The 13942-nt window shown below is 39.1% G+C and overlaps 3 protein-coding genes across 9 annotated transcripts in view; all 3 read left to right on the forward strand.

The window, feature by feature from the left end:
- The window catches only part of LOC311296638 (uncharacterized protein), a 121844-nt gene that overhangs the window by 62814 nt on the left and 45088 nt on the right, over positions 1–13942 (forward strand). The window lies entirely within an intron of this gene.
- On the forward strand, positions 109–9402 carry LOC311296664 (uncharacterized protein). Of its 2 annotated transcripts, none has more exons than XM_084418549.1 (3): positions 109–233; positions 5157–5350; positions 5965–9402. In XM_084418549.1, exons 2-3 carry the CDS (start codon positions 5266–5268, stop codon positions 6975–6977), a joined length of 1098 nt encoding a protein of 365 aa, XP_084274675.1. In that variant the 5' UTR covers positions 109–233; positions 5157–5265; the 3' UTR covers positions 6978–9402. The 2 variants fall into 2 exon arrangements, with proteins under 2 accessions (XP_084274675.1, XP_084274676.1); XM_084418550.1 differs by having other exon boundaries at positions 5970–9402.
- Positions 284–13942, forward strand: part of LOC311296647 (uncharacterized protein) — a 35547-nt gene continuing 21888 nt past the window's right edge. The window contains exons 1-4 of one of the 5 annotated variants that reach the window (XM_084418526.1): positions 9590–9727; positions 10983–11118; positions 11789–12037; positions 12346–13378. In XM_084418526.1, the coding sequence (XP_084274652.1) occupies positions 11953–12037; positions 12346–13181 (921 nt within the window). In that variant the 5' untranslated portion in view covers positions 9590–9727; positions 10983–11118; positions 11789–11952 and the 3' untranslated portion in view covers positions 13182–13378. Of the gene's footprint in view, positions 308–9589; positions 9728–10982; positions 11119–11788; positions 12038–12345; positions 13379–13942 lie in introns of those variants that run through there. The other 4 variants (XM_084418521.1, XM_084418527.1, XM_084418523.1 and 1 more) reach the window with 4 other exon arrangements.

Raw genomic sequence — 13942 nt, forward strand, 5'->3', positions numbered from 1 at the left:
TTAGACAAATAAAGATGTCAACAAAAAAGACGGAAGCCTTTGAATACAATGCTATAACACGCGGCCCCTTTAAGAAACATGACATGAACTGACGCGCCTGCGCAGAAGAGAGAAGCGAGAGAGACGAGCTGAAACTTTCACCAGTTGAGGCTGTAAGTGACGCTGTTAACGATCGTAAATGAAGGGCTAATGTGGAAGATTTTCTCTGGATGCCGTATATTTCCAGCCTGCAGGTGAGGACTGTTCCCAGATTACAGAGTTTAACATTAACTGGCTCCAGAGTACAAGCCCTCATATCGTGAATAAGGTTTGTCTGCACTGGAATCCAGTGGTGGAATGTAACGAAGTAAAAATACTTCGTTACTTTACTTAAGTACATTTTTCACGTATCTGTACTTTACTTAAGTAGAATCAGTAGTGCATACTTTTGACTTTTACTTCGTTACTTTTTGCAGCAATTATTATACTTTCTACTCCACTACATTTCTACAACGTTTCGTTACATTTTCGTTACATTTTCTGATCAGTTTTTCCCCTTGCCAAAACAGGGATTGAAAAAAATCTCCATGTTTTCGGTGCTGACGCGTTCATGTAACATGCAACTGTGGCGCTGCCAATAAAGCTGTCACAAAGAACCGGCAAAAGTAATTATTATGAATATGTAAAATATAACAAGGAGACATTTTAATTGATGCTGACGCGCGATCTTTGCAGTGAACGCGCCAGAGAGAAATGCACATTTCATACGGATTACATGCAGAAAGCAGTCTGTTTTCTTTCGTTTTGAATTGTTCTGTTTAAAAGTACACATTTCAAGTTTTCTATATATATATATATATACATCTCAGGTCTGTGAGGCAAGTACAGACCTGAGTTTCGGTTCATGAGTTTCACCAGTTCACGCGCCCGCGCCTCCGTGTCCTGATCTATTTTCTGCTATATTTACTTATTTATTAAATCCATGAAACATGAATGAAATATTGATTAAAATTAAGATACAATTAATACGAAACGAAATTCACTTTAAAAGAAGGGCTTTTGAGGTCTCTGTGAACGTTTTAAAGCAGTATTTTAGTGCCGCTTTCAGAGTGCTCACGTGCGTAACGGAGAACTGACACGTCCGTAACATTGTTTTTTCCTCATAAATGTGAACGCAAAAATAAAATGAATATGATATGGTCTGTGATATGTTCTTCATCCGGTGGGTATTACTTTTGGTTTGCACAGTGAAATTCACAGAATTACAAAAAAATATTTTGCCACCTAAAAGTTAAAGATTTTTTTTGTGTCACGTCCGTTACGGATTTATATTTCCCTCATATTAAAATATAAAACGCATGTGTCTGTAGTAGACTAGTATTTTTCTAATGTCTGGACTTCTTTATTAAGGGAGTATGGATATATAAACAGTTTCAATTGGTATTTGAGAATTTACATTTCAAGTTTTTACTGCAATTGTCACGACCATAACGCTGGGATTGCCCAATTTTAAAGAATTTATCCAGGTCTACGTATTGTATAATGTTAACTTCAAATAAGGGGTGTGTCGCGATTCTGCCTTCTCGCACTCACACCGCGACACATATTGCATACACATATTTCGGTTTCATATTGCATATTGTTACAGCCCTAATTATTAGAATATAGACATTAAGAGAATAAATTGTTATGAAAGTACTTTTACTTTTAATACTTAAAGTACATTTAAAATCAGGTACTTTTTACTTTTTACTTAAGTAGGGTTTTCACTGTGGTACTTTTACTTTTACTAAAGTAAATATGTCTCTGGTTATTTGTACTTTTACTTAAGTACTGAGATTCAGTACTTCCTCCACCACTGCTGGAATCACACGAGCGAGTTCATACTGGGGAGAAGCCGCACTAATGTGGAGAGAGTTAGACTTTCAAGCTCTGTAGTCCAAGTGTCACAGTTAGCAAAGCATATCCATCCATCCATTCATTCAGTTAGTTTGTTTTCAGGTACCTGAATGGTGTGACAAATTTGTACATTTGTATTGTCAAAGTAATATAATGGCACCCTTTCTGTTCTGGATAAATTGGGAATCATGATGTTTTATTTAAAATAGAAACCACGATTTTGATATACAATTAAAACAAATAGCATGTCATTTCGCTCTGACAGAAAGCCAGTTGTTGCAAGGCAGTCATTTTATTTATAGACTAAATCTTAAAATTATTTTTCCGAATCGTTTTGAATGAATGACTCACTCACTTGTTCCATTACTGGATGTATAAGCTTTTTGAACGAATTTCATGAATTAACTATTTTTTTAAGGATTGATGAGAATTGGGCATGACAACAAAAAAGAAAAAAGAAAACTATAAAAATTATTTCGTTGAAAACTGTTTTTGCCTGACCCAAATGAGCCTTTCACTGTCCAATGGTCATGCCCTAACTGCAATTTCTATTATTGCATTAGTACTGCATCCTTCTCATGGGCATTTAATAATTTAATCTTATTATTAAAGTTAAATCTCTTTTTGGGCTTAATTTATCTGTAAAAGAAAATGTACCTAATAATAATGCACACCTGAATATGAGGCATTTTCATTTCCAGCCTTCATGAACAATTTGATATCACTTATAAATGATAAAATACAAAGCGACGTACACCAAGTCGTGTAGCGCCATAGCACGGCCATCTACACAATACTCGCTGCCATTATATCAGGAAACCAAGGTTACGTTAGTAACTGAGATTTTCCTTTTCGAAATGTTCACCTGTATTGTGTCTTGCTATATACCTTATGCGCCAGAGAAACAAGTGCGTGCCCCTCTTTAGAATATTGTCTTTGAACTTACGGTTTTGCGGTAGCTCTGTATATGTCTATATATGGCATCTCTGTCGAAGATTAATTAGCTGGTGAAGTGGATTTACTTATTGTAGAGTTAACGAAAGTTAGCATGAGCATTGTAACGTTTAAATCAGATGTCTTAACAAATGTCAGTAGACCGGGAGGATTGTGCTCTGATGCCGATGAGGCATTGAAGGCCTATCAAAGTGTAAGCCAATGCGATGGCGTCCACTATCCAGCGGGATAATCTCTGCTTCGTGACTGGAATCCCTTTGGTGTGACCACCGTAGCATATGAAGAGCTGCTTTGACTGCCTAAACTGGGCAGGATGCTCTATATTTACTATACTCTTAGGGACCGGACAGGGCAGAGTAAGTGTAATTGATGCTCGTCTTCCGAAGCGGGAATAGCCGACAGCAAAATAACTTGTGCTCTGAGCAGAGTAGAGAGCACTTTGGGCGCGTAGCCATGCCTTGAGGACAACCTTGTAAATCGCCCACTCGCTTGACCGATGCTAACAGGAGTGCGGTCTTTAGCGAAAGCAGCTCGAAGGGGGGGCTCTTAAGGACTGTCAATAGGTCCCAAGAGGGTATGGTAAAAGGACGAGGCGGGTTGAGCCTCCTTGCCCTTTTCAAGAAGTGAACAACCAGGTTCCTTCTACCCAGCGACTGGCCAGCCACAGGAGCTTGGTATGCTGCTATGTCCGCCACATAGACTTGGAGCGTGGAGGGGGTGTGACCCACGTCCATGAGTGCCTGTAGAAAGGAAAGCACCAGTGGTACTTCACATGAAATAGAGTCTTGGTTCCAGTCTGAGAAAACAGACCACTTAAAGGCGTAGAGGCGTCTCATGGACGGGGCTCTAGCTTCAGAGATAGTATTCAGGACCCTCTCTGGGAGGTCTGTAAGTTCCCATTGAGGGGACATAAGTGGAGGGCCCACAGCTCGGGTTGGGGATGCCAGATTGTCCTGTTCGCCTGGGAAAGGAAGTCTTTCCTCAGGGGAATTGGCCATGGGGCTGCTGCTAGCAACTGAATCAACTCGGGAAACCAAGGTTGGGTCCGCCAGAGAGGGGCCATAAGAAGGATGGTGCGTCTATCCTCCCTGATCCACTTCATGACCTGAGGGAGTAGCGCGACCGCGGGAAAGGCCCTTTTCTTTGTAAAGGCATTGCACAGTGAGAGTTGTCTTCAGAGGCAAAGAGGTCGACCTCTCTGTAGTAGCATCTGTAGTAACCACCTTCCTCCTCGAGACCAACCCCATGTTTACTCCAGTCAGGTCACAGCTGGGGTCCTTCCAAGGGGCCAGGGCTCAGATGCAGCATTTGTTCACCTTGACACGAAGGCGTATCGCCAGACGTGAGCTGGGACCAGGGGTTTCAGCCAGTACTGCATGGGGCGCATGTGCAGCAAGCCCAGCGGAAGAACTGACGATGCGGAGGCCATTAGCCCTAGCATCGTCTGAAAATTTCTGAGAGGGGAAGAGACTCCTACTCTGAACGATATTGCAAGACGCTGGATAGTTTGAGCACACTCGGTTGATAGCCACGCCTGCATTTGGGCTGAGTCGAGAACCATTCACCAGGAAAGAGATTCTCTGGCTGGGAGACAGTGAGCTCTTGGTTCTATGTTGATTGAGTCCTAGTTGATTGAGTCCATTTTAGACGGCTGAGGAGCATAGATCTGTGAGAAATCAACTCTGCCTCTGACTGGGCAAGAATGAGCCAGTCATTGAGGTAATGCAGGATGTGTATCCCCTTCTGTCTCGGGGGGAAGTGCTGCATCCTTGCACTTCATAAAAGTGCGTGGTAACAGGGAAATTCTGAATGGTATGACCGTATACTGGCAGACCATCCCTTCAAACGCGAATCTCAAAAACTATCTGTTAGGGGTGGCTATTTGGATATAAGTATGCATATTTCAGATCCCCTGGGCATACTTGCGAGAGGATTTGTTTCAAGGTTAGCATCTTAAACGGCTGCCGTAGCATCATGAGGGTGCGATTCGGATGTCCAGGATCCAGGATGGGCCTGAGGCCGCCATCCTTTTTGGAAACGAGGAAGTAGCGACTGTAGAAGCCTGATTTGCTGTGTGGAGGAGGAACTGTCTCTACAGCTCCTTTCTCCAGCAAACTCACTAATTTCGGTGAGGAGGACATGCTCCTTACCGAAGTGTCGATTATGCCCCTGAACCAGGGTGGCCTGCGAGCAAATTTAACTCATTGAGAACCCATTTTGACACGCCGGGGAAGGCAGCTCGCTGTGCGGGGAAAGGCACCATATGCGTTTTCTGTTAAAGTAATCCAGTATAAATTATTTTTTAAATCTTTTGATTTTTCCAGATCTGGTCCTGCAGTGAAGCCCCTCCCACAACAATTCACCAATAAATACTTGGAATATTCACATCATTCTACAAGAGTGTAGCAGCTGAAAACTGCGTGACTGTTCAAGATGGAGTTTATTAAAGAGGAGATTGAAGACATGGGTGATCCAGGACCATCCAGAATAAAACATGAAGATACTGAGGAACAAATAGGTTGGTGTTAATTCTTGATTCTTCATTGTTGACTGCTTTGTTAGCTGCGAAATAAGTAGTATATGGATGATAAATGATGTAGAAATGCATCTAAATCATCATAACCTTGGATATAGCAGTTGTCAAAAACATTTGAATCATTCAAATGAATGAAAATGATATAACAACCCAGCAAGCAATAGTCATAATTTCACCGTCTAGGTTAACTATAGCCCCAATATAGTCCGGCTATGAGTAACCCACTTCTAGCCAAAATAACCTTGAATTTGGTTACACATCATTTTTGCCAAAAATAACTTGCGAGATATATATTATATTCCCTAATGTAAACAAAGTCAACAGTGATAACAAGGTGTTTGGTTTTATTTCTTTGACATTTGACTAATTGATGACTAGTCTATTCTTGGGCTATGGTTATACGTCTATTATATTTTCACTGACAGCCCAAATTTTGCCTTGTTTTAGCGTAGACATCAGGGCTGTATTTGGACAGCTATCAGACGTCTTTTAATTGGAAAATTGCTTGCTGGCAAACCTTCAACATCAACATCACTTGAATTTTCCTTGAATTTATCCTGCTTAAACTGATTATAATCCTTAATGTTTATTTTTAGATCAGATGGAAATAATGGAGCAAAGAGAAGAACTGCATAAAGTAAAGAAACATTGTGACTTCAAAACTCAAGGAGCAAAAGTCAAAAAGCTGCACTCCTGCTCTCAGTGTGGAAAGAGTTTGCAAAATGAACAAAACCTTAATGTGCACATGAGAATTCACACTGGAGAGAAACCGTATCCATGCACTCAGTGTGGAAAGAGTTTCACATCTTCATCCATACTAAAAATTCATCTGCGTATTCACTCTGGAGAAAAACCATTTACCTGTGATCAGTGTGGTAAAGATTTTATTTCATCATCAAATCTAATAACACATCTCAAAGTTCATTCAGACGAGTTGCCTTATGTGTGTTCTCTCTGTGGAAAGAGTTTTTCTCGACTGGACAATTATAAAACGCACCAGAAAACACATAATGAAGTGAGAGATCATGTGTGCTTTGACTGTGGGAAGAGCTTTATTACAACTAGTGAACTGAAACATCATCAACGAGTTCATACTGGAGAGAAGCCGTACCTCTGTACTCAGTGTGATAAGAGTTTCAAATGTCCAAAATCTTTCAAGTATCATCTGCACATTCACTCTGGCGAAAGGCCATTTAACTGTGATCAGTGTGGTAAAGATTTTATTTCACCATCATATCTCAAAAAACACCTAACCGTTCATTCAGGTGTTAAGCCTCACTTGTGTTCTCTCTGTGGAAAGAGTTTTTCACGGCTGGACAGTTTTAAAGTGCACCAGAAAACACATAATGAAGTGAGAGATCATGTGTGTTGTGACTGTGGGAAGAGCTTTATTACGGATGGCCATCTGAAACAGCACCAAAGAATTCATACTGGAGAAAAACCTTACAAGTGCTCATATTGTGACAAGAGTTTCACTCAGTCTGGGAGCCTGAAATCACATGAGCGACTTCATACTGGAGAAAAACCTTATAAGTGTTCAGTTTGTGACAAGAGTTTCACTCAATCTGGAAACCTGAAATTACATGAGCGAGCTCATACTGGAGAGTAGCTGTACTCAGTGTAAGAATTCCTCTTTTTAAGATTCCTCTTTTCAATACTCTCCTGACACCATTCCAGTGACAATGGCGTTGATTAATGTGAGATCTCTGGCAAATAAGACCTTTATTTTGAATGATCGCTTTCTTTCTCTTAAAATTTATTTTTTATTTGTCACTGAGACTTGGCTTAATGCTGGCGAAATCACTCCTCTCTCTGAACTTTCTTCTCCTGTTGTAGATTTTTCAGTACCCCTAGATGTGTTGGCCGGGGCGAGGGGTCTTGCAGTCATTTTTAAGTCAGTCAGTTTAAGTGTAGACTTACTAATACCTTCTGTGTCTTATTCTATCTTTAAATAGGTTAATTTTGTTTGTAAATTAACTCTTTTAAATCTGTGTTATGTGCTTTGATTTAAAGACCCCCAAACTTTAATGGGGATTTTATACAGGAGATCGCTGAATTTTTGTCTGCAATTGTCCCCTCTTTTGACAATATTTTAATTTTGGGGGATTTCAATGTGTGCTGCCCTTCAAAGCCCCTGGTGAAAGAATTTTAAAATGTATTAGTCATTGACTTTTTACCATGTGTTTCTGGACCAATTCATGAGTGTGGTCATACGCTTGACCTTGTGTAGTGTGAAGATATCTGATACTGTTTTTTCTGATCATAAGACTGTTCTTTTTAGCTCTAACTTTCCTTTTGGTGCTCTGGGTAATAATGTTTCTTCTGATACATCTCATGTACTCACTCCTTGCACCGCTAGTACATTTTCAGCGGTTTTTGAGGTCTCTCCTTTAATTACATTGATCGAGTCACCCTCCTCTCCCTGTATGGTTTTAGAAGAATTGGTCAATCAGTTTAACTCTTCTTGTTTAGATATTTTAGCCGTTGTGGCTCCTTTTGAAGTCATGAAAAAAAAAGGTAAAATCGCAGCCCTGGTTTAACAGTATTGTGCTCTTAGGCAGGAGTGTAGGAGGGCTGAACGTAAATGGCTAAAAGATAAATTACAGGGCCCGTATTCATAAAGATTCTAAGAATCCTCTCAGAAAACTCTTAATTTAGCTTAAAAACTTTTAAGTAGGAGTCTTAGCTTAAGAGCGATTCGGGACCGATCTGAGAGCAACTCTGAGTAAGGAATAGACAAAAACTTTCATCTTAGTGAGGAGGCGGGGTTGACCCCGTTGCTATGTATGACACAATCTTTTGAAGACTGTGATTGGTTGGTTGTCCAAGAAGGAAAAAAAAAGTGATTTTAAGTATAGGGTCTATTCTAAGCCTTCACTTTGAAATTACATGCGTAATTTTTCCTATTTGACCGTTCTCACACACACACACACACACACACACATTATCGGCCTATATGTGTATATAAATCCTCTTTTTTTTATTTACCATGCTGTTAATTTCCTATAAGGTATTTGATTGGCTTAGAATGATCAAAATTGTTCCACTCTTTCCAATTACACTGATTGCTGGCATGTCTATTTAAGTGGTGGTTTTAATGTTGGTTTTAATGTATCAAACATGGAATTTTCCCAGTTGCCAAATATCGTAATGTAGTGATTACTTTCATTTCTGGCGCTATGGAATTTCTGCGCTTTATCGGAGATGTTAGCGTGTCTCTAATAAGATCAGTCACAAACATGATCCCTGCACGATCTAATCTATAGCGTCTTATTAACTCACTGTCATCCATTGTTTGCAACACATTTCTTCTCCCTCTTCGTCTTTGTGACATTTTCTCCTCTGCTAAAGAAACTCTTAAGCCTCTTAAAAGTCCTTGTCCATGCTCCTAACAATTTTGACCTTAAGACCTCTTTTAAGGGTTAAGATGCTTTCTGAATGACTTTTTTCTTTAATTTTAAGAGTAAACGCCCACATTTCTAAGAATTTTCTTAGAATTTTGTCACTAGGAGCTACTCTTTGCATTAAGATTCTTTATGAATATGGGCCCAGGTCTCTTATGAGATTTTAAAGAATCGTTTGAGCAACTATCAAAGAGCTGTTAAATTAGCTAGATCAAATTATTTTTCTGACATAATCTCAGAAATTATCATGAATCATGATTCTATAGTACTTTTTTCTACTGTTAATGCTTTGCTCCACCCTACTCCTTCACTCACTCCTTCTGTTGACGTGTGAAGAGTTTTTAAACTTTTTCATTGGTCAGACTGCTGGAATTAGATCTCAGATTTCATTCTCTGAAGCAGTTTAAAGATATAATTGCTCATATGAAGCCCACCAGGTTTCCTTGAAAGACTTCAGAGTTTAAGCTTCAGCAACTCTCATAGTATAAATATGTTTTTTTTTTTTGCAAAAATCTCCCTGGATGGATTGTGTAGTAGGTTTATATTGAATTAGATATATGTACATATACATGAAGTCTTTAACTTATTTACCAAGTTTACTATATTGTGAGAAATAAACAAACATATTGTCTTGACAAAAACATTTTAACTGTGATTGTTTAAACTGAAAACAAGTCTAAGATTTACCATACAGCACTATTGTGGAAATATTAAGGTGTTGCATTCTAGGGCTCAGCTTGATTTAAACTTGCTACGAAAGGGTTTATACACTTATATAATTTGCGGCCCCTTTAAGAAACATGACACTCTGCGCACTGAAGATGCGCAGAAGAGAGAAGCGAGAGGGACGAGCTGAAACTTTCACTAGATGACCAGCTGAAAGTCACGCTATTAACGATCGTGAATGTGAATGAAGGACAAATGTGGAATATTTTCTCCGTATTCCTGTCTGCAGGTGAGCGATGTTTACCTTACCGTTACTGTACTCAGTGTGGAGAGAGTTTTAGACATTCAAGCTCTGTAGTGAATCCTATGAAGAAGCGTTGTCCAAGTGTCACAGTGAATAATATTATATCCAAATATTCACATTTGTATTGTCAAAGTAATGGCACCGTTTTTGTAAAGCTGCAAGATTCTGGATAAATTGAGAATCATGATGTTAAGTTTGAAATAGAGATTAAGAATAGGCAACTAAACAAAAATAACTTGTCATTTACTTGATGTTCTGACAAAATGGCAATTGTTGGAATGCAATCTTTTTATTTAAAGACTAAATATTTTATTAATTTGCATTATTTTTCTAAATCGATTTGAATGGACTCACTTGTTCCATTACTGGACGCATCATCGAATCTCTTGAATGAACAAAAAATTTTTTAACGATTGATGAGAATAATAGAAAACAACAACAAAAAACAAAACATGTAACTTACAATTACCAAATTAACAGTCTAACAAAATAACTGAATTATAAAATTTAACTGAGCTGCTGAAAAGCATCTTTATCTCATTCAATATATAGTCCCTGTTTTCACCTCATTCATTATGGTGATGTCTGAGATCTTCTGTAAATTGGCACATCAAGCACGTCATTAGTGTCAGACAAACTACAGGATCATCACTTTATGTGATAATCACCTATCAATGTTTTACCCTTCAGGTTAAAGTACATGACTAAAAATACTATTAAAGGCAGAAACCAAACCTGCAAACTCTCTTTCTGACACTGAAATAGACCATTCACGTGATTAGTGCAGATCTGAGGAGTTTTTATTTTAATGTATCTGAAGGGAAATGACTGTCTTCATAAAAGTTTCGATGGCATCTTCTTTTATTTTTCCTCAGTATGTCTAATAAAGTAGTGTTTATAAGTACGTTTATTGTGTTCTGGAGTAACCGCTGTATTTCTGCTTTTCCACAAGCGCCACCTTCTGTCAGAGAGTGAATTTGCATTTTCTTTCAGCCTGTTTGCCATTCTTGATATAACACATTTATAATCATTTATTAGGCTTAAATGTGAGGTAAAAAAATCCTCTCCCTCTCACAACCGACGTGACTTTTTACTGCGTAGAGTCGAAGTGCTCCCAACTTCAAGTGCTATTCCGCCATACATTATAGTTATCCTTTTTACCTGCTTAGAAAAGCGCCACGTTTTATTTTGTGTCACTATACTTGGTCGTGTAACTACTCTTGTAACTGTATTTAAATAGGGAAAACGTGGAGGTGTTTGGTCGCTTCTAACTTCATCTCTGTTTGGATCCTAATGAATGAACTGGGCTAAGCTAAGTGCTATCAAAGTGTCGCCGCGCGCCAGAGCGATTGAGTGCACGCACTGAGACGAGAGAGGTATGTATCAACTCGTCTTAGTTAAGGGAATAACATAGTTTAATATGAAAAAACGGTGAAGTACCCCTTTAAAGAGCGCGTTAGTAATGTGCGCCTATAGGTGGGTCCACAACCTGCGTACATTCAGCTTATTACACACACAGGGACAGCAGACAAACTAGCCAAATATAAAAAAAATAAAAGGATTACAATGCAAAGGATAAATTTTGTGTACATAAAGATACGGTGGATTCCGGCTTGTCCCGTAGATGGTCTGCTTGAGCTTTAACCTCGCGCTTAAGCTGATCTGTTCGCTTTCTGGGGAAGCATTCAGTCTTTCTCAATCTTTTTGCAAATTCCGCCATGTAAATAGCGAATCCGCCATGGCGTGAGCGCAACTGGCTTTTAAAGGGAATGGGAGATGAGACTCTGATTGGTTTATTGCACATTACACCCAAAACACCATTACTCATTAAGAGAATAGGGACAACCATTTTAGACCCGCCGACCGTTTTTCCCATCGTTAAATTATTCTAGACTTGCGACCCGCACTTTAGACCATGCGCTTAGATCGTTAAAATAGGCCCCTATAATATATAACCATCAAATGCTCTATATTTGAACTAAATTAAAGTCACCATATTTGTTTTGCTGTTAAAGTAATCCAGTAACGTATCTTTGATTTTTCCAGATCTGGTCCTGTGGGCGTCAGTATCACACAGTGATCACAGTTCACACCTGCAGTGAAGCCCCTCCCACAACAATTCACCAATAAATACTGGGAATATTCCCATCATCCTACAAGAGAAGGACAAACTCCAGGAGTAGCAGCTGAAATCTGTGTGACTGTTAAAGATGGAGTTTATTAAAGAGGAGATTGAAGACATGAGGGATCCAGAACCATCCAGAATAAAACATGAAGATACTGAGGAACAAATAGGTTGGTGTCCATTCTTGATTCTTCATTGTTGACTGTTGAAAAACATTAAGGTAACTAAGCTTCAGTTCAGCAGACTGGTTCAAGATGTTTCAGATAAATCAGATAAATGATACAGAAAATGCATCTTAATGGTCATAATCTTGTATAGCTGTTGTCAAACACATTTTACACAGATTAACAAGAAATTTGCAGAACAAACCTTTGGCACATCAAAGATCTGATACTTGATACTCTGTTGCTTTCTTCTGTTAAATTCTTCTTCTGAGTTCACTTGAACTTATTTTAACCACATCATATTTTTATTTTAGACTGGATGGAAGTGAATAAGCAAAATCATGAACTGAATGAAGCAGAGGAGGAACAGCAGAGCATCAAAACAAAAGCCAAAAAGCTGCACTCCTGCACTCAGTGTGGAAAGAGTTACCGTCACAAAAGTCACCTCATCAGACACATGAGAATTCATACTGGAGAGAAACCGTATACATGCACTCAGTGTGGAAAGAGTTTTACTTGTCAATCAGGTCTCGGTGTTCATCTGCGTATTCACACTGGAGAAAAACCATTTAACTGTGATCAGTGTGGTAAAGATTTTATTTCATCATCAAATTTAAAAAAACACCTGAAAGTTCATTCAGACGAGAAGCCTTATGTGTGTTCTCTCTGTGGAAAGAGTTTTTCACGGCTGTTCTGTTTTAAACAGCACAAGAAAACACATGATGAAGTGAGAGATCATGTGTGTTCGGAGTGTGGGAAGAGCTTTATTACAACTGCTGAACTGAAACAGCACCAAAGAATTCATACTGGAGAAAAACCTTACAAGTGCTCATACTGTGACAAGAGTTTCACTCAGTCTGGAAACCTGAAAGAACACGAGCGAGTTCATACTGGAGAGAAGCCGTACCAGTGTACTCAGTGTGAGAAGAGTTTTACTACATCTAATCATCTGAATGTGCATCAAAGAATTCACACTGGAGAAAAACCTTACAAGTGCTCATATTGTGACAAGAGATTCACTCAGTCTGGATCTCTGAAATTACATGAGCGAGTTCATACTGGAGAGAAGCCGTACCAGTGTACTCAGTGTGAGAAGAGTTTTAAACATGTATCAAGCCTTCTCAATCATATAAAAAAATGTTGCAAGTGAATAACAATCGTTATCATGTCAAATACCTCAAGTAAATTGTGAGATAAAAAAGTTTGTCCTAAAAGCACAATATCCTCTAGATCAAGGGTGTCCAAACTCAGTCCTGGAGGGTTTGGTTTTAGCAGATTTGTGAACGGATTTTAAGAGAAAACTCTTAAAGGGATACTCCACTTTTTTTGGAATAGGCTCATTTTACAACTCCCCCAGAGTTAAACAGTTGAGTTTTACCGTTTTCGAATCCATTCAGCCGATCTCCGGGTCTGGCGGTACCACTTTTAGCATAGCTTAGCATAGATCATTGAATCGGACAAGACCATTAGCATCTCTCTCAAAAAAATGACCAAAGAGTTTCGATATTTTTCCTATTTAAAACTTGACTCTTCTGTAGTTACATCGTGTACTAAGACCGACGGAAAATGTAAAGTTGCGATTTTCTAGGCTGATATGGCTAGGAACTATACTCTCATTCCTGCGTAATAATCAAGAAACTTTGCTGCCGTACCATGAGTGCAGCAGGCGTAATGATATGACGCAGTGCCTGAAAAATAGGTTCGACAAACTTAGTCCCGGTCACGTTGGAAGTTACTGAGCCGGGGACTATTTTCAGGCGCTGCGTCATATTACGCTTGCTGGACTCATATTACGCTTGCTGGACTCATATTACGCTTGCTGGTACGGCAGCAAAGTTTCTTGATTATTACGCAGGAATGAGAGTATAGTTTCTAGCCATATCAGCCTAGAAAATCGCAACTTTACATTTT

This window comes from Rutilus rutilus (genome assembly GCF_951802725.1).
Source record: "Rutilus rutilus genome assembly, chromosome: 9".
Classification (NCBI taxonomy): domain Eukaryota; kingdom Metazoa; phylum Chordata; class Actinopteri; order Cypriniformes; family Leuciscidae; genus Rutilus; species Rutilus rutilus.

Bases quoted from the DNA above. Each gene is read 5' to 3' on its own strand.
- LOC311296664 (XM_084418549.1), top strand. From the start codon at position 5,266: ATGGAGTTTATTAAAGAGGAGATTGAAGACATGGGTGATCCAGGACCA. The intron at 5,351-5,964 runs GTTGGTGTTAAT...GTTTATTTTTAG, and splicing joins AGATACTGAGGAACAAATAG to ATCAGATGGAAATAATGGAG.